The sequence below is a fragment of the Piliocolobus tephrosceles genome, chromosome 17 (genome assembly GCF_002776525.5).
Source record: "Piliocolobus tephrosceles isolate RC106 chromosome 17, ASM277652v3, whole genome shotgun sequence".
NCBI lineage: Eukaryota > Metazoa > Chordata > Mammalia > Primates > Cercopithecidae > Piliocolobus > Piliocolobus tephrosceles.
Window position 1 is genome coordinate 37,986,557 of NC_045450.1, and position 24,866 is coordinate 38,011,422.

General features: G+C 34.4%; 1 protein-coding gene across 14 annotated transcripts in view; it reads left to right on the forward strand.

Moving 5' to 3' along the window:
• The window catches only part of CHD9 (chromodomain helicase DNA binding protein 9), a 276,890-nt gene that overhangs the window by 166,394 nt on the left and 85,630 nt on the right, over positions 1-24,866 (forward strand). For all 14 annotated transcript variants that reach the window (XR_002731229.1, XM_023209924.1, XM_023209920.1 and 11 more), the window contains 9 exons: positions 5,643-5,754; positions 9,374-9,520; positions 10,378-10,446; positions 10,530-10,585; positions 11,869-11,986; positions 14,334-14,420; positions 14,563-14,700; positions 18,124-18,245; positions 21,353-21,596. Coding sequence is in view for 13 of the 14 variants with exons in the window: in XM_023209924.1 (XP_023065692.1) it covers positions 5,643-5,754; positions 9,374-9,520; positions 10,378-10,446; positions 10,530-10,585; positions 11,869-11,986; positions 14,334-14,420; positions 14,563-14,700; positions 18,124-18,245; positions 21,353-21,596 (1,093 nt within the window). In the remaining variant the exon portion in view is untranslated. The remainder of the gene's footprint in view (positions 1-5,642; positions 5,755-9,373; positions 9,521-10,377; positions 10,447-10,529; positions 10,586-11,868; positions 11,987-14,333; positions 14,421-14,562; positions 14,701-18,123; positions 18,246-21,352; positions 21,597-24,866) is intronic.

Sequence of the window (24,866 nt, forward strand, 5' to 3'; positions counted from 1 at the left end):
AAGAGTCTTGCTCTGTCGCCCAAGCTGGAGTACAGTGGCGCGGATCTTGGCTTACAGCAACTTCCGCCTCTCAGGTTCAAGCGGTTTTCCTGCCTCAGCCTCCCAAGTAGCTGGGATCACAGACACGTGCTATCACGCCTAGCTGATTTTTGTATTTTTAGTAGAGATGGGGTTTCACCATGTTGGCCAGGCTGATCTTGAAATCCTGACCTCAGGTGATCCTTTCTCCTCAGCTTCCAGAAGTGCTGGGACTACAGGCGTGAGCCACCACACCTGTCTAGAATCTGTATTTTAAATAGCTTTCACTAAGCTTTCCCCAAATGTTTAGGCACTGCTGATCTGATACCAGCCTATTTAATTATGCCTCTTTATAATATTACCTAGATGCCATTTTAGAATCTGTAATAAATTGGTAAGATTTATAGTTTTCAAGGTTCATTGTAAATAACCCTATTTCTAAAATCTCTCTCTCTAGATAGATAGATCATTTTCTGTAAAAAAAATTTATAATATTTTAGAAATAGGGTTTTACTTTGTTTACCAGCTTGGCCTAGAACTCCTAGGCTCAAGTCTCCTCCCACTTCAGTCTACCAAGTAGCTAGAACTACGGGGTACATACTTATACTCTTTTCTTTCTTTCTTTCTTTTTTTTTATTAACTCAGGATTACTGGGTTTTTTTAATCTAATTCTAAAATGCCACCTGAATTAACCCAGAATTATATCAGCCAAAAATGATTTCAAAATTGACTTTTTTCCTATCATGGATATGTACCCTTTTTAAATAGAAAAGGCATGTGTAATGTTTTGGACTTAGAAGGTTTAGTAGGGAAATACTATATATCTGAAATATCTCTTACAAAGTTAGAACCTGAAAATGATTTTTGCATGGGTTGTTAAAAATGACTAATGAATACATGATACTATTCCAGACATGTAGAACAATGTTGGAAGAATAATACAGAATATATGGAAAATAAAGTGAAAGCTGCTTTTTTGTTTTTAAGTAAAATTTTCAAATAATTAGTATAACAAAAGGCTTATCTAAGGTGTGATGGGAAACATTTTCATCTAACCTAACCCCACCACTCAAAAGGGCAAGTGTTTAAGATTTATTTGGTGGTTAGTATTTATTTATTAGTATTTTCTAGAGATTTAGGTAATATTTATCTATAAAAATAATGTTTAAGCAGCTCGGTCCTTTGTCCTTAGAGAATCTTCATTTAATCCCCTTATGCTATTGTAAAAGAATAGCGGAACCAGATCATAGTCATTTGTAAATTTTTTTTTTTTTTTTTTTGAGATGAAGTCTTGCTCAGTCGCCCAGGCTGAAGTGCAGTGGCCGGATCTCAGCTCACAGCAAGCTCCGCCTCCCGGGTTTACGCCATTCTCCTGTCTCAGCCTCCCGAGTAGCTGGGACTACAGGCGCCCGCCACCTCGCCCGGCTAGCTTTTTTGTATTTTTTTAGTAGAGACGGGGTTTCACCGTGTTAGCCAGGATGGTCTCGATCTCCTGACCTCGTGATCCGCCCGTCTCGGCCTCCCAAAGTGCTGGGATTACAGTCATTTGTAAATTTTAAAAAATATTTAAATATCTCTGCCTCTCATTTCATTGAAGGTTTTCTTCATTGGGATTTGAGTCTTTAAGCAGCCACATAAGATATTGCATCAGAATGTGCATTCACATAATTCATTTAGCTTACCAAACATTGAAAAAATACCTTTTTAAGCAATATATGAAGGGTATTAATAGGCCATGATTTCCATTTCGTGGGAGATTGTTATTTAAACAACTACACTCTCCATGTGTTGTTCTCATCTACAAACTAGTTGAAAATACACATTTAAGTTGGAGATTGATAGCAAGTAGGAGAAAGTATCAAATATGTGTTTTTACTACCCAGTTTTATTTAGTATTGTCCCTTACTTTGCCATTAAAAATCATCTGCACCAGTGCCTTAGGATGTAGCAAATACTCACAAGCAAAGTGATGGATACCTTTAGGAGGAGGTTCTTACTGGGAGAGGCATGAGAGGGGGCTTCTGGGAAGTTAATGTCTTGTTTCTTGATCTGGAAGCTGGCTACACAGATATTTTCTGTTTGAGAAAATTGATTGAGCAGGACTCTTATGTGTGCACTTTTCTGACTTTGCATTACACTTTAATATTAGTAGACTTGCACTGATAGGTTTACGGAAAATGAGAGGTTGGATTGGAGGCACATTGAAGTTGTAATACCTATGAGATAACCATATGTATATGTCTAATAAGCAATTAGTTATGTGAACGTGAAGCTAGGGGAAAAGATCTGAACTAGAGATAAGAGATTTGAGGATCTTTAACTTCTAGTTGGTAGTTAAGAATAGATTAAATGAAATCTCTCAGGGACAGACAGTATGTAGAGAAGGAAGGCGGCTGAAGACAGAGAAACCAAAGTTTAACAGGCTGGCAGAGAAGAATTGTCAATGACTAAATCCTACGGAAAACTAACATTCAAGGTGTAGATGCAGGAAGAAGAGCCAAAATTTAGTAAAAGCAAGTTTAGTGAGAACCAGAAGACTCTCATGTCAGGGAGCCAGGAAGGGGGCCAAAAGGAAACAGTTACACATTAAGACTTAGTTACAGGTTAGGATTTTTTTTTAAAGTTCCGTTGGATTTGCATTTTAAAAGTCTTTTGAGTCCTTAAGCATTAGGAGTTTAGGCTTTGGAGTGAGGCATACTTAGTTTCTGTCTCTATTCTTACTATTTATGTGACTTTGAGTAAGTTATTTAACTTCTCTAAGCCTCAATTTCCTCTTATAAAATAATAGTACTTCCCTTTTAAAGTTATATGAACATCAAGTGAGAGAATGCATGTAAAGTCAGCACAGAGGCTGACTCATAGTAAACACTGAATAAATGGAAGCTATGAATATTAAAAGTAGTTGTAAGAGTTGAGATTATAGTGGGTTGAGGAATGAAACGGAAATGACTCTTTTGAGAGCTATGGATACAAAGGAGGAAGAACAAGATCATATGGAATCTAACAGTAAATATAGCCTCAAGGGAGATTTTTATTTTAGGAAAGGAACTAGAGCAGGAAAAGGGACTAGAACAGAGAGGAAATAAACAGTGAAAGTGGTGAGAGGGAATGATGTGTAACTATGGTTGGTTCCTTAATGTTCCTTCAGAATATCTTTGTATTTCTTCTGATTTCCTGCTTCCAACATAAGCAGTTTTTCTTACTGTTATTTACTTTCTTCACATACTCAGAAGAGTGCAGGTGAGACACCAAGTAAGAATTACCATTATTCTGTTGAATGTGGTAATCATACCAATACAAGAATAATATAGGGAGAAAGCGTTCTGTAACTTTTTCTCGCCTCAAGTCTAGTCATCCAGTCAATAACCAAGTCCTGTTGGTTCTGCTTCCACAATAAAAAATTATATCTTTATTTACCTCTTCATCCACATTCCCACAACCCTAGATTACACTCTTTATCTCTCCCCTGAATTGTCATTTGCCTTATCATTGGTTTCCCTGCCTTGCATTTCACTTCCATGTTGTCACATTACCCCCTTGCTTATAATTCTTATATCTTCCAAATGCTTTTTTTTATTTATTCAAAATAACTCACTGCCTGTTCATTAAACATTTGTTGCCAGTGATGAACAAGACAGATTCCTTTTAAATTCTTGCTCTCAAGAGCTTAAAAGATGCCCTTAAAATGTGAACTCTTTGTGTGTCATACAAGGCCTTCTGTGATCTTCACACTTTCTGCTTATCCAGCTGTCTGCCACCTCCTTCTGGGGTACTCTGTGTATTCCTGTCATGCTATTACCATTGCATGTTCTCCTCTTCTGTGGTATCTGTCTACCTGGATTGTACTCTGCCACTTTCACTACCTGTTAAACTTCTTTTCATCATATCAAATGTTATCTTTTCTGTTTACAGAAAAGGGGCTTTAGCCCCCTTTACTCTTCAATAACCGTGAGCACTTCTTCGTGTTCACCTTGCATCCTGTGCTAACCCCCACTTTGGCATTTTAGCTGTGATCATAGTCTGACTATGACACTTTAAGGTTAGGAACTGTGTCACTATATTTTCAAATCCTAGAGCCTAGGAAAGTGTTTGGCATAGAATATTTAGAAGTTGTTAGCATTAGTTGAGAAATTACTATACAATTTCGAGACTGTGCTGAAAGCTAGTATGCATTATGCCACTTAACTCTCAGCAACAGTGGATGTAGTTATTATGATATCCTTATTTTCCAGGCAAGGAAACTAAGGCTAAAAGAGATCAAGTAATTTGCCCAATGTCTCACAGATAAGTACATGGTGGAGTCAGGGTTTAAATCTTGACCCTGTGTTTTCGAAGTGCATGCTCTTAACCTCCAAATTCTCCCACATTAATAAATAGTTGTTGAAAGAATTCTGATATCTTTTTGATAAATCATATCTGCAAGTATTTGGGAGATTTTCCGTTTTTATTTTACAGATATTTAAAATAGTAAGTTGCTGATTAATAATTACCGTGATTTAAAATCATGCCCCTGCATTTGTTGAAGCAGATAAGTAAATGTGAGAGTGATGTATTTACACCTCTCATCAAGACAGAAAAAAACCACTTTTATTTTAGATAGCTCCATCTGATGTGTATATGAGTAAATATCAATATATATATATAAATACATATATATAAAGATATACTGACACACACATGCTATAGGAATATAAAAAATAATACTTCTTATGCTTAGGAACATGCAGTACAGATAAGCCTTAACATAAATTAAAGAATTAAAGAACAACTAATTGTTAAAGTGCCTTAAGTAATTGTCTTTCTCCTGTAGAGTAGAAGGAAGTAGAGCCTTTTAACAAATAGGGGGATTCAAGGATAATAAGTGGATTTGAATTTAATAAGGGAAAAAAATCTGTCATTCCAAATCTGTAAGATAATAAATACAGTTGTATCACCTCACATTTTTCCTATGAAAAGTATAGTCTTAAGCCTAAGAAACAAATAAGACTTGACTGCCTTTTTTTTTTACCCACTAAATTTATTTATTTGTTTGTTTGTTTGTTTGCTTGCTTGCTTGCTTGCTTGCTTATTTATTCATTGAGATGGAGTTTTGCTCTTGTTGCCAGGCTGGAGTGCAATGGCGCAGTCTTGGCTCACTGCAACCTCCGCCTCCCGGGCTCAAGCAATTCTCCTGCCTCAGCCTCCCAGGTAGCTGGGATTTCAGACGCCCGCTACCACACCAGGCTAATTTTTGTATTTTTAGTAGAGACAGGTTTCACCATGTTGGCCAGGCTGGTCTCGAACTCCTGACCTTTTCCCACCTGCCTCGGCCTCCCAAAGTGCTGGGATTACAACGCATGAGCCACTGCGCCTAGCCTACTTGACTGCCTTTCTGTGTTTAGAAGTGCATTAATTGTACTTTTAAGTACATTAATTATACTTCCAAACGTGTAATTGGATGGTGTTTGTTCCATTGGAATAGAGTTTATGTTTTGAAAATGTCAACATGGATTTCAGGATAATTATCATCCTTGGTTGGACATGCAAGTGATACAAAGTGGAAGAAAGGTTATCATGACAATCTTAATTTAATCAAATTTAGGAAAATTCAAAGAATTCTTACTTTCCTTTTCCTCTTGAAACAGCAAACTCATTATTACATTGGGTAAGAAACAAAAAAGAAAGAATGAGTCTTCAGATGAAATATCTGATGCAGAACAGATGCCACAGCATACATTAAAAGATCAAGACTCTCAAGTGAGTATTATAATTTTTTCTGGAAATGAAACACTGTTAGAATGATTTAGTTAGCATAATATTGCCTTATAGATATTTACATTTTAGTTTAGAAGTATAAATACATTTTGTAGTATGGTAGAAGTTGTAAAGTAGCATTATTACAATATGTCCTGGTAATATTACCATAGAATATTAGATGTGGGAGGAAACTAACATATCCTCTCCAAACCCCCATTTTTCAGATAATGAAACTGAAGCCCAGAGAAATTAAGTAACAGTACAAAGTCCTTGATGGCTTTTAGCATGGAGAAGTATTTAATGATGTTATCCTGTGCTTATAGAATTCTTTTGAATGAACATGATGGACATAGTAATTTTTTAAATCACATACAAACGACAGAGCAAATGGATTGAATCATTCCTAGAAATAATTCCTTTGGTCTGTTTCTGTGAAGAAAAGATAACTGACTATATTAAAAATCCCCTAACGTAGATGGAAGAAATACTATGCATTTTGCCTTCTTTTTTTTTTTTTTTTTCTGAATAGGTGGATATTCAAAATTACCCTGTGAAGTTAAAATTATATATAGTGAAGGTCATAATAATTCAGGCCACCCTCTGATCTCTAATAATTAAAGTATGATTGTAGGCCGTAGGGGTGGTGGCAGTTGTGAATTATGGGGCCAGAAAGCCCCTGAATGGCCTTTCTTCTTCCTTATGCAGCTTCTTATCCAATGGGAGAGTAGTGGCTCAAGGCTCCTGGGCTGCTGCAAGAGTTGAGGTAAGGGCAGTGACTGAAGCTCCTAATATTACATGGCCTGGCTTTTTCATCATATGTTATCCTTAACTTAGGCAAACTTATATTTAACTTATTCTATATGATTACATTTAGTTTAATTTTTGCTGAAATAATGCTGGCCATTTTTCCGTTATGTAATTTCCAAACAATGAAATGGTAGGCTAGGTCAACATGAACATTTCTTCCATGTTTTTCACTGTAGTATTAGGTTGTTTTGACAGGTGTGTTGCTTTAATGCACACACAAAAAATGGTGAAGGTAAAAATATTTTCTAATAGTTATAAATCTATATTATTGATATATTTGATTGTGTAATTAAATAAATGATGGAAAAATCCATGTAGCTTTCAACCATGATGGAAACTAATTAAGGTTTGGAATCAGTTAGAAATCTAAAAATGTGATTTGGTATTTAATTTTGTTACTTTTAATCTTAATAAAGAATATTACAGTTGTCCAACTATATTTAGAGACCTAAATTACAAAGAAAAATGCCCCTGCAGCAGATTATACTATTAGGAATATTATAGGAAACAGATGCAATGTTAAAATAATGAAGTACTATATTAGTCATTTAAAACATGCTTCTGACCTCCTATGTGAAGTGCTATGGACTGATCTGTTGAAGCCTTTAAGACTTAAGAAGCTAAAAATAAGAAATTAGAAGGGACGATTTATCAAGATTTCCAGTTGTGCTTTAAAAAACATGGAGAAAGAAAGCCAGAAAAAGCACATGCCAAAAATGTAGACGTCAGATTCATTTTTATGTTTTTAAACTAGTAGTGACATTGTATGGCAGGTAATGATAATTGGTGAGAATGATACCTTATTTGGCTTTACCTAATTAATGTGTAACTATATCCTCTAGTGGAGTATAATTTATGGTAAAATCTTCTATAATCTCATAATTCATAGACGTTTAAATTAATCTGTTAGACAAAGTCTTTGTAGGATGAGGGAACAGTTTACAATAAGTAACCTTCATTCTATCCGAGTGCACTTTTGTGAGCTTAAAAGAGTCTTTGAGGTCACTCACTTGCTATTTACTAAAAACTAAGTGAGTTGTCTCTAAGTACTAATAGATGTCTAAATGACCAGAAAGGAAACTAATGCTGAAAACATCTAACAGAATTTTCTAAAAATGTACTGAACTATTCTCAAATTTCATTACTTAAAAGTCACGCCTAATGAGACACTGATAATATGTCACAGTTGTTTATTAATTAAAACTGTTCTTGAACGTTAAGATCTATATGGTGCCCATAATAGAATTCTAAATATTCTTTTAACCTAGTGTTAGTAATCCATAGAATTCACCCCTCCCAGAGAATAGTAAGTAATTCATATCCTTTTCAAAATAGGATGAAGGAAAATTGGGTTTCTATTAGCCCTTTAATTAGGATTTTTATATGTCACCAGGCTGTGTTACTTTGAGGTTTGAAATGTCAGTGTCTTCATGGCCAAGAAACATTTGACTCATCCTAATGAGGCATGGTGTTATGTAGTACATTTGACTGACCATATGAGTCCCTTTCTTTCTCTCAGTATTTTACTGCTCACAAGAGAAAGGGGCAGAGGCATGAATGCATGCATATAGTTTGTCACCACACTGTAACAGTGACTCAGCTATTTTCATCATGGCTATGAAGGTAAATTAAAGACCTGCCAAATAGAAGACAAGCAGAAACCAAAAGAACTTATGGTTTACTTTGCTGGTTCCATTTTTTGGAAGTGTCATGAAGTTACTAAAAATATAGAAGAAATTGGACTAGAAAAAAGAAGAGAGAGATTTGCCAAATGTTAAGCAATTGAACAGTTGGTTGAGATGCCACTACCCCCATGAAATGTCTCTACCCCATGAGATTACAAGGGAAATTTAAAACATAAATCTAAGTCATTTGGGATTTTGAAACCAACCTGAGTTTTTATCTTTATTGTGGAAACACTAAAAGACATGTAACTTTGTTTTTGTTTTTTAAGTTCTCCTTGAAATATAAAACTTTTGAAAAAATATTAGATATTTAGGGAGGTAAGTAAAGCCATGTATATATGATTCCAGATTTAAAATTACTTAGATTATTTAAAAATTATCTTACTACATGTAATACCTTGTAAAATGCTTAATTTTGTGTGATGATAGTGACGTTTTTTATATTTAAGGAAAGCTACTAAAGTTAGTGAAACTGTTTCTTCTTTCATTCACAATTACTTGGTAGATTTAACGCTTTCTTATTTTGTGCATTTCTTTTTTAAATATTTTATGTTATTCTGCTTTAAACACAGTTTCACGTGTTTTGGCAAATACTATTGAATTTATTCTTCTAGATTTATACCCCCAATTCTATACCCAGTTTTCATCTGATACACTTTTAACATTTTGGACTAAAACTGTGAAATTATTAATAGTTTAAATATTTATTGCCCAAGGTATGAAATAGTTAAATAAAACAGATACCTTTTTATTCTTAACAGTTTCTAAAGATAAGTAATGTACTAATGAAGGTATTACTAATAAAATATATTTTCCCAACCTATGAAATAATTTTTTTAAAAAAGAGGGATCTCTTTATTCTTAATGATTTCCAAATTAACATAATAAAAGTATTACTAATATTTGTTGTTTGAAATTGTAGAAAGTAGAACTGTAGGAAGATTGTAAGCCTGTGGCAAATGGCAAATTATAATCTTCCTCTAATTAAAAACAAAACAGGAAAAGATGAGCATTGAGTGTCATGTTGAAAATTTAATATACAAAACTGCCAACTCTAGGGGTAATTATTTTTAAAAACTTCTCTTCAAAATAAATTATATAAATCTGATCCTTGTGATTCGTTACAGAAAAGAAGATCAAATAGACAAATTAAAAGAAAAAAATACGCAGAAGATGTAGAAGGGAAGCAATCTGAAGAAGAGGTTAAAGGTTCTATGAAAATAAAAAAGAATTCAGCTCCTTTACCTGGTGAACAGCCTTTACAGTTGTTTGTGGTAAGCATATTTGGAATTATAACTGCAAAACATTTTAAACCAACATGAATTCTATAAGGTACTTGTATTGTTTTTCCTTCTAAAAATTGCTCCAACTTAATCCTTCTGGATTCCATATTATTAGTTAATTGAGTCATTCAAATTAGAAACCTAGGAATTCATCCTCTCTTCGTTTTCCTTTGCCTCTTCATCCAGGTTGTCACTACACTTTCTACCTCCTAAATATATGTTCTTGAAATTCTATCTTTTCTGCAGAATATTTCTAAATTATAAGTCTAATCACATTATTTTTCTACTGAAAATTCCTCTAACAGTTTCCTGAACCTTACAAAAATAACGATGCCTTTTTAGCAGTGTATAAACCCCTTCGTCTGGATTTTCTGGCGTTGTCTCCTGCTACTTCTCCATAAGCACTCACTCCTCTGTTTTATGAACACATTTGCCTGAATGCCATATGTACTTCCCTCAAGTCCCCCTTATATGCGTTATGAGCCAACCGCTCAGTCACTAGCTGAGTACCTTGGGAAAGTACTTATTTAACTATGCCTAAATTTCCTAATCTGTAAAATGGAAATGATAATAATAAAGATAATAGATTTAATTAATATATGTAAAATGCTTAGAATAATGACTAGCACATTAAAAAGCACAATATGTTTGCTACAGAGATAATGCAGGTGATGAAAAGGACAATAACTATATTTTTTTCATTTTTGTATTTCTAACATGTAACATAGTGTCTGGCACATATGCTGTATAAATATTTGTTGAATTATAGTATGTTCATCAACATACAAAGTGGCAACTAAAAGATCTTTCAAAATGTGTTGTCATTATTTCTTTCCTCCCTCCCATAGGAGAATCCGAGTGAAGAAGATGCTGCAATTGTAGACAAAATTCTATCTTCTAGAATTGTAAAAAAGGAAGTAAGTACTGGTACATTACATTTTACACTTCATATTCTGTGGCCTGTTTAAAAGAGTCACCATTACTGATTTTCTTTTCTTAGATATCACCTGGAGTGATGATTGATACAGAAGAATTTTTTGTAAAATACAAGAATTAGTAAGTATTTGAGTTAGAAAAATAAAAGAAAGATGTTGAACTACATATGAATTACTTTATTTAATAAATTAAAATTATGATTTTCATTTTATCCACATTTTTTATGGTAATTTTTATCATTTATACTTGTATAAATCAAGAATCATTAAAAAGTGAAAAGGGCCCATTTGAAAACCTTTCATGTTAAAATTGAATGATTTGGCTAGGCGGGGTGGCTCACACCTGTAATCCCAGCACTTTGGGAGGCCAAGGTGGGCGGATCACAAGGTGAAGAGATTGAGACCATCCTGGCCAACATGATGAAACCTCATCTCTACTAAAAATACAAAACATTACCTGGACGTGGTGGCGCATGCCCGTAGTCCCAGCTACTCAAGAGGCTGAGGCAGGAGAATCACTTGAACCCGGGAAGCGGAGATTGCTGTGAGCCGAGATCGCGCCACTGTACTCCAGCCTGGCGACAGAGCGAGACTCCATCTCAGAAAAAAAAAAGAAAATTTTGTTTATTTTCCAGAAAATGTTAATTAATAACATCAAAATGCAAGAATTTTTATAAAATATGCTTTCATAATTTATGGACAGCATTCATTATATTGTTGAACTTTTCAGCTTTTATTGTTTTGATAAAAGACATTTCTAATCTACCTATAGTCCCAGCTATTCTGGAGTTTGATACAGGAGGATCTCTTAAGCCTAGGAGTCTGAAGCCAGCCTGTGCAACATAGTGAGACTCCCATCTCTTTAAAAACAAATTTTTTTTTCCCTGATCTTTAGGTTTTTATATCAGATGTACACAATGAGATGATTTGACCTTAAAGTTTTAAATTTTAATTTTGGATGTAGGGTCAGTTAACTCATAAGAGTTGCTAACTGGGGAAAAATCACTTACTCTTCCTTTTATGTATTTTCCAACTTTTCTTTGTACCTCCATGAAAGCGTTTTAAATCACATTAGTTTCAAAACAAGTTAGCTTTCTGATCACAACAAAACTGTTATAGGGAAGAAAATAATAGATAAATCACATCTTGCGATTAGACTTTTGATCATTTTACTGTTCTGTTGCTATATGGCAAATTGTATACCTTTAGACTATGACCTCCTTAGCATATAGTGATCACAATTACTTTATTTTAGAAATGATTTGAATTCTATTAAAGATAAATGATGAACTACCTATTTGTAAAGTTGAAGAATTATAATAGTTTACATTGGATGTTATTTAAAATACATCTTAAAATGGTTATCTGTATCATTCTAATATATTATTTTTATAAAAATTTTAGCTCCTATCTTCACTGTGAGTGGGCCACAGAAGAGCAGCTTTTGAAAGATAAAAGGATCCAGCAGAAAATCAAACGATTCAAATTGAGACAAGCACAAAGAGCACACTTTTTTGCAGATGTAAGAAAAAAATAAATAAAACAAATAAGATAATAAATAATGTGTTGGTCTCTGAACACATGTAGCATTATTTATCAAAAATTACACATTATTTTAATTCTTAGACTTCCAGTGTTGATATTTGAATACAAATGCTACCTACATACAGTATTTTTCTATTCTCAAAATTAGGTTGGAAACTGTTTGAAACAAGAACACTGATAATTCGGAATGGTAGATCATGCTTGTATTTTTTAACTAGCATATATTTCAATACTTAGAGTTGAATGTGAGTATGGTAATATTACCAAGAATATATCAGCAAAGTTATTCAAGTGGAGGAAGTGATAATCTAGCAAGTAAATGGAAAATAAGATTTTTCAGTACATGAAATATATTGCATATTTTCTATACCAGCTTCATGTATGTGAACAGAACCTCACTGGAAAAATTTACCTGTATAGGCCTGACTAAATGGTCTGATGTTCTTTCCTGGTCCAGATTTTCTAATAGACTTCTTTTAGAGCAGCTTTAAGTTCTTAATTTGAGAATTTTAAAAACGTTTTCTTCTAAACAAAATAGTCACAAAAATAGTACAATGAATTCCCACATTTATTTTAACTAGATTTCCAAAATGTTAACATTTTACCATGTTTGCTTTATCATTTGTATTCATTCTCTCTGTCTCTCTGTCTCTCTCTCTATCTCTGTCATACACACATGTCTTTTTCTAAACCATTTTAACATTGCAGACACTTTAATATATTTTTCCTAAAAACAACTATATTCTCTTTCATAAAAATAGTAGAACTAACATCGATGTAGTACTATTATCTCATCCACAGACCTTATACATATTTCACTAATTGTTCCACTAGTGTTTTTATAACAAAAATGTGTGTGTGTGTATATGTGTGTGTGTATTTTTATCTGGTCCAGAGTCTAATCCAGCAGCACATGTTACATTTAGTTGTAATATCTCTTTTAGTCAGTCTCTCTTTGTTTTTCATTTCTTGGACATTTTTAAAGAGTACAGCTCATTAATTTTGTAGAATGCCCCTCAATTTGGGGTTGTATGAGTTTCCTCATGATCCAGGTTAGGCATTTTTTAAAAGAACACCATAGAATTGATGCTCTGTTCTTCTAGTGAATGATATAAGATGGTACGTGATACCTCTCTACCCCAGTACTGGTGGTTAATCACTAGATTAAGGTGGTATCTGCCAGATGTCTTCACTACATAATTACTATTATTCCATTTGTAATTATTAATTTCACATCAAAAATGTGGGCTGGGTGTGGTGGCTCATGCCAGAAATCCCAACACTTTGGGAGGTTAAGGTGGGAGGATCACTTGAGGCCAAGAGTTTGAGACCAGCCTGGCCAACATATGAGACCTCCATCTCTATTTAAAAAAAAAAAAAAAAATTATTCTAATGACCTGTCAGTTTGTGAATGCTGGGAGGTCCTCCCATCACCTTGAATATCTCATTTATTCACTGTAATCTAGAAATTCCTAATAAACTGAAGATTTTAGAATTAATTAATAATCATTAAATTTTCATTAAGACTAATTAGGGGAGAGTCAGTGAAGAATTTTAAGTAAAGGAACGATATATAAGATTTATATTTGAGAAAGATTACTCTGGGGACATTGTGAAAAACAGATTAAAGGGAGGTGAGACAGTAGTTGGGGTTATTTGTAAAGGTTCAAGTAAGAAGTGAGGATGAGGAAGGAGGAACCAATCTCAGAGTTAAAAGTAGAATCGTACAAATTGGTTACTTACTAGATGTAGAGGGTAAAGAAAAAGAAGGAATCTAAAATGACTTCTTCATTTCTGACTTGTGTCACTGAGCGTGGGCTATGGAGAGGAAGCTCTGTTACCATTAACCAGTTAGATAATGCAGGAGGAGGTATGGGTTGAAAAGTAACTGAGTGCAAATGAGTTTGAGATACTTCAGTAAAGTTTACAGTCAGCTCAATAAGTGGGTCTTGAGCACAAGAGCCATCAGGTAAAGATAAAGCCTGTGTGAGACAACTGAGAAATGAGCATACAGTGGGATGCATCTTCAACTCTTGCAACCTAAGGAAAAGAATAAAGGAAAGGTATAGAGGCTGCTTTCAGGAATTTTTTAAAGCACGTATCTTCTAGAGTACCTTATTTTTTAATACTATTTGATTGGTTTTATTATTTATAACATTATTCATGATATCCTAGCTATCATTTGGAAATGAAAATGGAAGAATTCCATTTATTGGACATTTAATTGAAATCAAACTTACAAGGTCTGTAGTGAAATGCTGGTAAATTTGTCCTTTTATTCCACTTCTTTGTCCGATGTTAATTAAGTTACCTTTTAATTTTAGATGGAAGAAGAACCATTTAATCCAGACTACGTTGAAGTAGACAGAGTGTTAGAAGTCTCTTTTTGTGAAGATAAGGATACTGGTGAGGTAAATATTTGGTAAAAATATTTTTTAAGTAAGAAAAATCTGAAACTTTCCAAGTATTAAGACCTAGTACTTTATTCTCTGTTTAAACTATTTCTTACTAGTGTCTTTTTCAAAATGGTAAAACGAAAAAATTTTTTTACAGCCTGTTATTTACTACTTAGTAAAATGGTGCTCATTGCCATATGAAGATAGTACTTGGGAACTGAAAGAAGATGTAGATCTTGCCAAAATAGAAGAGTTTGAACAACTGCAAGCTTCAAGGCCTGACACAAGATGTTTGGTAAGAATCTGTTTTAGACAGCCTTATGAAATCTTAGCACTTGTTTATGTAAGTTACGATATTGCTAACAATTATGTAATGTTTTACTTTCATTTCTTTTAAACAGGCTTGTTACTATGTGAGTCTAGTTTTGGGAGCCAAAGCTAAAGGGGGAGTTTACATGTGAAAAGACAGGAGCAGATTCCTTTTTGATTAGCATAAAAGTGAGGAAAGCTGCCCTGATAAACATGGAGATGTGACGTAAGAGAAGGAAATGAATTAAATATTCCATAGAAGAGATCATATTGTTTTATAATAACTATTTTCTGATCTTCCTAATATTATTTTCTGATCTTCTTACTTTATTTTCCAGTAATGCCCATAGGCTGTTAACAAAAGCATATCAGTTTACCCCCATTCCTTTTACCTTCTAAATGCTATTCCTTGAACCAGAAAACAGAAGCATCACCTAATTCAGAGAGGAGTGGGTCAAGGAATATTGTAAAAGAAAGATTTTCTTTTGGGGTGGGGACTATGCCTTGGTGGTAACATTAAGCCTCATTGAATAAGCTATGTCTTTAGATCAGTGATTCTCAGTCACAGGTGCATATCAGAATCTCTTCTGGAGCTTTTCAAAAATTAGAGATGCCTTAGATATATGTTATAGACCTTGGTAAAGGGGGCTCAGCCAATAGAATTAATCCCCTTAATTAATGTAAAATTGATGACAACAAGGCTAGTCTGTCATGGTTAAATAATGTGGGAGATTTTGTTTTGTTTTGTTTTGTTTTTGCCAGTATATTGCTGTTAAATAAAATAGCATGTAAGTCACGTAAAGTATTTTGAGATTCTGTAAATGAAATTTTTCCCTGACCCAAACTAATGAATCATTAATGGTGATAGGATTGCTGAAAAGAAGCTGCGCAGAACAATATCTAATGCAGAAATTATTTTAGGCAGCAATTAAAATATATGTTAATTATTTTAATACTCATTGGCTACCACTTAAAAAATGTTTTCTTTAGCAAACACTTACCTGTATTAAGTAGCAGCAGAGCTTCAATAACCAGTCCTGTTCTCTGTATACTGATAGCCCTGTTTTGTTTTCCATTTACAATTACCATACACTTACCTGATGTTTAAGAAAAACTCTCCTGAACTGTGTTTTTCCTGTGCTCTCAGGGTAACACAACAATCAACACAAAAGACTTCTGTGACCCCAAAATATGTGGGGAATTCTTCTGACCAGCAAGCAGTCAGTTCTGCAGTGGACGCCAGCTGGCTGTCCTCTAATTCAGTTCTACCTAGCTCTAATTCACCATCTACCCAGATATAGCATCAGATCCCACATCTTGAGGGTTCAGTCCCACAAGACTGCCCCCTCCTTTCCACCAGTCACAAGTCCAGGGGTCTTCAGAACTTCTCACTGACTGGCTTCAAGTTAGGGTTCCCATTACCCACCACTTTGGGTTTGATTAATTTGCTAGAGCAGCTCACAGCACTCAGGAAGACATTCAAGTTTTACCGGTCTATTCCTAAGGATATTTTAAAGGATACAAACAAACAGCCGGAGGAAGAGAGACATAGGGCGAGGTCTGAGTGCAGGAGCTTCTGTCCCTGTAGAGTTGGGGTTTGCCACTCTCCTGGCATATGAATGAGTTCTTATTCACCTTTCTGTCAGTCTCCACATGTTCAGCTCTCTGGAAGTGTTCAGCTCCCTGGAAGTTCACTAAATCCTGTCCTCTTGGGTTTTTATGGAGGCTTCATTATATAGGCGTGATTGATTCAATCATCCAATGGCCATTGGTGATCAACTTGATCTTCTCACCTTCCTTCCTTCCTCCCCTCCTTCTCTCCTTTTCTTCCCATTCCTCTCCTTTCATTCTCCCCTCTAATCATGCCTTTGTCCTTCTGGTGACCAGCCTCACCTGAATCTATCAGTCAGCAATATTGGCACACAAACAAGCAGCACTTTGGAGAACCCAAGGATATCAGGAGTTGTATGCCAGGAAATGGGAGTGAAAACCAAATATATATTTCACAATATCTCTCCTGATAATTCTTAGAAGTGTAATTTTGTTGATTAGTAACAGTATAATTTTAAAGCAGAAGATAATAAGAGATCTTTTGCTTGTTTCTCAGAAACTTATTTCTCCTACTGAGACCCTACTAATTTGGGGCCAGGATAATGTTATTTGAATTCCCATTCAGGAATCTTCAGAAAATTTATGTCTTATGTATCTGTATATATAAGTGAATAAAATTCTTTTACATATAATGTTTCACTTCTGGGCTTCTAGATTTCTTTTGAAAGAAATGTTTTGTACCGTGAATATCAAAAGTTATTTTGGATGCTATTATAAAATTGTTATTGTTTTTTAAAAATATATTCATGATTGTTGCCATCATGTAGACTGCAATTGACTTTTGCACATTGATATTGTATTATGCAACCTTGCTAAAATTACTACTTAGTTTAGCTTTCTTGGTAGATTCCACAGGATTTTCTACATAGACAAATCATGTCTTCTATAATATAAATAAAGACAGTTTGTTATTCCTTTTCAATCTTGATGACTTTTATCTTTTTCTTGTTTGATTACACTTGTTAGTGCCTGCAGTACAGTGTTGAATAGAAGTTGTCACAGAGGACATCCTTGCCTTATTCCTGATCTTAGGGGGAAAGCAGTCAGTCTTTCACCTTTAAGTGTAATGTTAGTTTTGGCTTTTTCATAGCTATACCATAACAGGTTAAGGAAGTTCCCTTCTATTCAGAATCTGATGAGTTTTAATTAGGAGGGGATGTTGAATTTCTCAAATACTTTTTCTGCATCTACTGAGAGTATCATATTATTTTTGGTTTTTATGTTTTATGTTTTTTTAAATAGAGATTATGTCTGCCTGTCTTGTCCAGGCTGGTCTTGAACTCCTAATCTCAAGTGATCCTCCTCCCTTGGCCTCCAGAACTGCTGAGCTTTCAGGCATGAGCCACCACAATCGGCTGATTTTTATTTTTTAATCTGTTGATCAACACTGATTAATTTTCTGCTTTAAACCTACGTTCCATTCCTGGTTTAAAAAAAACAAAAAAACTACTTGGTCATGATCTTATTGCCCTTTTTATATATTGTTAAGTTCGGTTTGGTAAAATTGCGTTAATATTTGCATCTTTGTTCATGAGGGATATTGGTCTGTAGTTTTCTTGTGATGTTTTTGTCTGATTTTGGTATCAGGGCTTCATAGAATGAGTCAGGAAATATATCTTCCTCTTCAATTTTCTGGAAGAGTTGTATAGAATTAATCGGACCTTTAAATGTTAGGTAAAAGTTAATCATAGCACTACACTATTATGCCTCTTAGGGTTATTTTTAAACCAATGCTTTTTGCCATCAGTATGATACATGGAAGATTTAAACAGTATTCATTCTTTGTTTTTCCACAAAGGACCGTCCTCCTTCTAATATTTGGAAGAAAATAGATCAATCCAGGGACTATAAAAATGGCAATCAACTCAGGGAATATCAACTAGAAGGACTCAACTGGCTCTTGTTCAATTGGTACAATAGGTATGTAGTATATCTTAACAAAAAAAATTTATTTTTTTTAATGTGTGCCAAAATGTATCAAGTAAAGTAGATACTGATGTTGCTATATTGTTATTGTTATGAAGTCTTCATTATTTAAAGTGAGGTTACCTCAGGAAAATATGTAAATTACAATTTAGGATTCAACTACAATTGTTTTCTTTAAATGTATACCAATCAGAATAGAAGAAAGTTGGTATGTTGATTAATACTTAAATTTGAAATACTTTTCTAAAAGTCCTAAGACATCTTCTGTGTTATATAATGCTTTTCAACTTATCAACCCATACTACTTTCTGCCAATAATCAGTTCGAATTAGTGGGTTACGAGCAAGGTATACTTACAGGAATTAAAGTTCTATCATTTAATGTAAATCGTCAAAGAAGTAGGTTGTCAGCAATAGATAAGGAATGGAATATAAAATATGGGAACCTAGTAATTAATTACCCCATTTTTATTATTTGTTTTCCAAGGTTTTCAAAATGCCTTATAGAATGTCTTACATTCTTTTTTGAGGTGAAAAGATAATTGCAAAATAAGTAAAAAATGGTACTGCAATTGAGAAAGCGTAGTAGTTACATATGCAAAAGAGCAAATAAAGGCCCTACTATTAGTAAGAATAGCAAAATGTGATGATGCTTTTATTTAGAATCATTTTTAATCATTTTTACTTTTCACGTGAGTCTTCTGAGTTGTTATGCTTAAGTGATGGTGAGTCATGGACTCAGTTGATAGAAAGAGGAAAGAGGCCTGTTATCCCCACAGTGTTCTTTTCCCTGATTTATATTTTCCAAATGTTAATCATCATTTTTCCCAAGAGAACCATGTAGGAAAAGTAGTTGACAAAACATTTTTTTAACTTGTCTTCCCTCATCAGTACCCTTTTCCATCTCCCACATTGCCTGTTTTAACCTTTCACCACTTTCTTGAAGCCCTTTGTTACAGTTCTGCCCCCTTCACACTCTGTATATGACTGCTTCATAGAGAAACCCAGGGACGGTAGGTAAATTCATCCAAGTTCTTGCTTGCCTTCATATCCAAGCCTACAGATGCATTAATGTCTTCATCCATAGTTATTCTTACCACTGTCCTCATGTATCAGACATGCCATCTCATCTAGTCTTCTAGAACCTTAGAGCCTTACTTCAATCACTTATCGTTCTCTTTTGTATCTCCAGGCCATCCCTGAAGACTATTGCCATCCCTTCAGTCTGTGAACAAATTTGGGTTTAAAATAAACCTTCTATTGGCTCTGCTTCTCTCTCTCTCTCTCTCTCTCTCTCCCTCCCTCCCTCCCTCCCTCTCCCTCCCTCCCTCTCTCCCTCTCTCTCCCCATTCCCCTCAGCACCACCACCACTGCCCCCACCCCGACTCCCCTGCATTCTCTGAAACTTTTAACTTTCCAAATCCATGGAATATTTTTCAGCCCTAATTTGCTCTCTGCTGCATTGGTTAGTAGTTGGTACTCCTTCCTTCTTTAAACATTCCTCCCACTCTGAACCCCAACAGCTTCCACAGTGTGACTGTCTCCTAGCTCTGCAGTACCTGTGACTATTCCTTTCAATAGTCTGCTGGTTCTTCTTCCTCTGCCTGTCCTGTAGATACTGTGTTTGCCTGCCCTTGGTTCTGTCTTTAGCTCTCTTTTCATATTACATGTTTGTTCTCCCTAAGCCATATTCTCTACTCCCCGTGCCTTCACGTAACAGTAATATTCTAATGGTCCCATACTTTTATCTCTAAGATCTTGAACTCTGGGCCCATGTTTTTATTTGGCTCTTGCTACCTGAGTGTCTATCTCAATGATTCTTTAAACACACTAGAATAAAAATTAATATTATTTCCTGTTTCTTCCCCATCAAAATTGTTCTTCCTCTGCTTTTTCCATCTTGGTTAATGATAACATAATTCCTTTAGTCACCCAGACTGAAATCTGGCTTCACCCTGTACCCCATACATTGATAACTAGGTCCATTTCATTCTAACCCACAATTAATTCTGGAAAATTCTCTCCCCTTAGCTTCTCCTCTCTTAGACCAGGTGCCCACACTTTCTTCCCTGCACTTAATGGTGCTTTCCCAGTTACTGTCCCAACTTCTAGTCACCTCAACCTCTAATACCGACAATAGCACCAGAGTAAACTTTAAAATACAAACCTAATCTCACTGGATTTGTTTGAAGCATGCCAGTAATTTCCATTGCATAATAAAATGGCAAATGTCTTCTGTGTATGACCCTGCTTCCTCAATAATCTCTGCTCCTTTTACCTTCCCCTCCAAACCATAGAAAACAACTTTTGGTCCCTTATTTCATCATGTTCTTCACACTTCTGCGCATTCACTATACTCTCTGGCAAAAATCCTACTCATTACTGACCTCCTTTCTGAAGGAGGTCTTCTTTCATCTCTTCTAGCCAGAGTTGAGGCTTAATGTTTCGAGCCTCCATAATAAACCATACTGATGATTCTTAATTGACCAACATATCATAATCATCTGTGAAGCTTACTTTTGAAATTATAACTTATTTTATCCTATTTCATACACATTGAATCAGAATGTATGGGGGGGGGGCCTGAGTATCTGTTTTTTTTTTTTTCCAAGCTTTGTAAGCTCTTCTGATGTGCAGCCACAATTGAAAACCAGTGCTTTATCTGTGCTTCAGTGATAGCACATTGCATGACTATTTATTTATTTGCATGTCAGCTTCTGTGATAGATACACACCCCTGAAAGGCAGATAACATGTTCTATTTGTTTTGTCTTCTCATACTGTCCTTAGATATAGAAGGTATTTATTAAATGATTCCTGAACAAATAATATATTGAGTTGGCCTTGCCCTTCCCTTTTCTTTTTTAAAAAATCAAACATCTAATGGGTGGTATCCTTATTTTGGAGCTACAGAAATCTTTAGGTGTCCCTTTGCAGGATTTTAATAAAATTGTAATCTTAAGCCTACTGTGCACTTAAGCAACTTTTACATTTTTATAAATGCAACTATTTTATTTGATCTTTGATTATCTTTGTATATTTATCTTTAAAGTATAGAAAAAAAAACCAATGTATGCATGGATAATATATTTGTTTATTTCAGACGAAACTGCATTTTAGCAGATGAAATGGGTCTTGGCAAAACTATTCAATCAATTACATTCCTCTACGAAATCCTTCTGACTGGTATAAGAGGACCTTTCCTGATTATTGCTCCACTTTCTACTATTGCAAACTGGGAGAGAGAGTTTCGTACATGGACTGACATTAACGTTGTGGTTTATCATGGGAGCCTGATTAGCAGACAGATGATACAGCAATACGAGATGTACTTCAGGGATTCACAGGTGTGTTATTATTTTGTTTGTTGTTTGAAAGGTCAGGGCTGAAAAAGATAAGTATTACCTACCAATTATTTTCAAATTTAGGATACATTTAGTTGCCTACCTAGATCTTAGTTCAAGCTCTTTTATTCATCATTTTTATTTTACAATAAATTTGAGTAGCTGAAGAGAACAATGAGAAAAGTCAGTTTAATGCTCTAGTTAACTATAATGAAGTATGCAGATTTAAACAATGCATAAGTTTCATTGTAATTCTTAAGTTTTCAACTAGAGTAATACTTTTACTAATTGTTTCTAAATGCACATTAGATTTATTTTTAGAGTAATAACTGTCTCTGATCATTGTCCAGCTTTTTTCCCATCATTTTAAAAATTTAAATCTTCACTAATACCACAGGCTTAAATGCCTGTTGAGTTGAGACCATAGGTTCTCTTTCATGTTCAATGGATTTTTATTTTAGACATTTTTTAAAATGTGGTTTGTTTTGCTTACCAAAACAGGTATACCTCCATCTTTTTCTCCTTAGGATTGATTATTTCAGTACTCTAGTGGTTTGATGATATTCCTCTTTCCATGTATTTTAGAGGAGCATTTTCTGTTTTACTTTGACCACTTACTCTTTAAGAAGGGATTTCCTATCTCTTCTAAATACATAGATCATAAAATAAAGGGATGACAACTTAAGAATTTTCTAGCAGAAAGTTAAGACTAGAAAACATAGGCCAGGCATGGTAGCTCACACTTATAATCTTAACACTTTGGGAGGCCAAGGTGGGAGGATTGCTTGAGGCCAGGAGTTCCAGATTAGTCTGATCAACATATCAAGACGCCATCTCTACAAAAAAAAATAAAATATTTTTAAAAAAAGAAAACGTGAAATGCCAAGTCATGGTCTTGAATGTTCATATGAATCATTTTATTAAAGTATTCTGAAATAATGAAATCAATAAACACAATTCACAAAAAGGATACTTTTTAAATGGAAAATGGCACCCTACATTAAAAGCACCTTAGTATTTTTTCTTTCACTCATTCTGTTGTTCTAAAAGGATCATTTTAACACTTGACCAGGTTATGTGATATGATAGAGGTTGAAATAAGATAATGTACATAGCCTTCTACTTTTGTCTCCCAAAGATAACTATTTTCTACCTGTTTGAGCCCAAGAGTTTGAGGCCGCAGTGAGCTATGATCACACCACTGCACTGAAGCCTGGGTGACAGCAAGACCCTGTCCCTAAAAAAAGGAAAAGAATCAAACTATAATCTAATTAAGGTATCATGGACTCCAAAGGTGCAAAGGTGACTATTTTCACTTGAAGAATAATTAATTATATAGGTGCTTAATTTCATATAAATGTAATTGTTTCAACCTTGGAAGTAGGAAGCAAAATGAGGAACAGGAACAAAATCAGTTAATTTATCCATTTTCAAACTCTTGGGTTTAAGTGATCCTCCCAAGTAGCTGAGACTACAGGAGTGCGTTTCCACACCTGGCTAATAATTTTATTTTTTGTGAAGATGGGGTCTCAGTTTGTTGCCCAGGCTGGTCTTGAACTCAAGTAATCCTCCCACCTCAGCCTCCCAAAGCCTCCCAAAGTGCCATTACAGGCAGGAGCCACTGCACCTGGCCTAGTGTTTTGTTTTTCTTACTCATACATTTGTAGAATTTTAGAGCTGTATGTTGTCATAAAAATGATTTAATTTGACATTCTCATTTTTTACAGAAAGCACAACTAATACCTTGAGACTTAAAGAGATTTTTAACAAAGTTACAATTTTAATGTATGTGTCACATGAGTTTGGCATAAATATGATAGCCAAAAACTTGGAAGATCCTTGATATGTAATAAACTGATTTGTATATATTAAATATTGTATTTTTATGATAAATATTACAAATTCTAGATATATGTTACCCAAAGAGGTTTTAAATTTCAAAAGATAAAGATGTCTCCTGTAATGAGATAAATAGATCTGTACTTCAAATATAAAAATAACTTTTAGTTAACTCTTTCTAATATATTTTCATATAAATTAAATGAATATTTAACTTCTGTTTTTTTTACATTATCAAATAGCTTGAAATAACAGTAGTACTAAAAGTATGCTAAAATTTTTCTAAATTGCCCTGGGAAAAGTAATAGAAGTGATAAACTAATCACCACAAACATTTATCGAGTATTTACCATATGCCAGGCATTATGCTAAACAGTTTACACATATTTTTTCACTTAATCTTTGTAGTATCAACCTTGTAAAATAGGTAGTATTATCTCCATTTCACACATGAGGAAACTGAGGCTAAATAAGTTGCATAGATTGCTGCAAAATCACAGTACAAAACCAGGATTAATAAACTCAAACCAATCAGATTCAAGAGCCCTTGTTATTAAACACTGTGATATCAGCTTAACTGAATATATTATGTCCCAGGTTTTTAGAGCTGCCTAAATGTCATAGATTTATAATTTATACCTATTTTAATAATATTCTACTGCAGCTATTATTCAACTTAATGGCCAGTATACACAATTAATATTAACTAATCTAAAATTAATTAGGTTAATATTCATTAAAATCTATGTCAGAATACCCAACTGTTCTTATCCCTTCTTTTCACTTAATACCCAATAGCTTATGTTTTCAACCTTGTTTAAACACGCTCTTCACTTAGATTCCAAGACTTCATCCTATCCTACATCACCACTTATTCTTTCTCAAGCCCCCTTTATTGGTTCCTTCTTATCTTCCCTGTATCTAAACTCTGCGGTAACCCAGGACTCAGTCTTCAAACTCTTTTGTATGTATACTTATTATCTCACAGATTTGATTCATACACGTAACTTTGAATACCATCTGTACTGCTGAAATTCCTAAGCCTGTATCACCAACTCTAAACTCTTTCTTAAATTCCAGAGTCATATCCAAATGCCTACTTAACTCTACATGGATATGTCTAATAGAGGTCTCAAAATTAAAACATACAAAATCAAAATCCAAAACTACTTCTTTTTAGTAAATAACAACATGAACTTCCAGTTGTTCAAGCTAAACTTTTTAGAGGTAAATTTGAGGCCCTACTGTATCTCACTCCATACTTAACCGTTGGATAATCCTGTTGGCTCTGCTTTCAAAGTGTATCTAGAACTGACCACTTCTCTGAACTCCAATGAAGAGATCTTGCTTGCATTACTGTGGCAGCTTTCTAACTGTTCGCCATGATCCTGTCCTTGGCCTCTTCAGACAGGTTTCATCACAACTGCCAAAGGG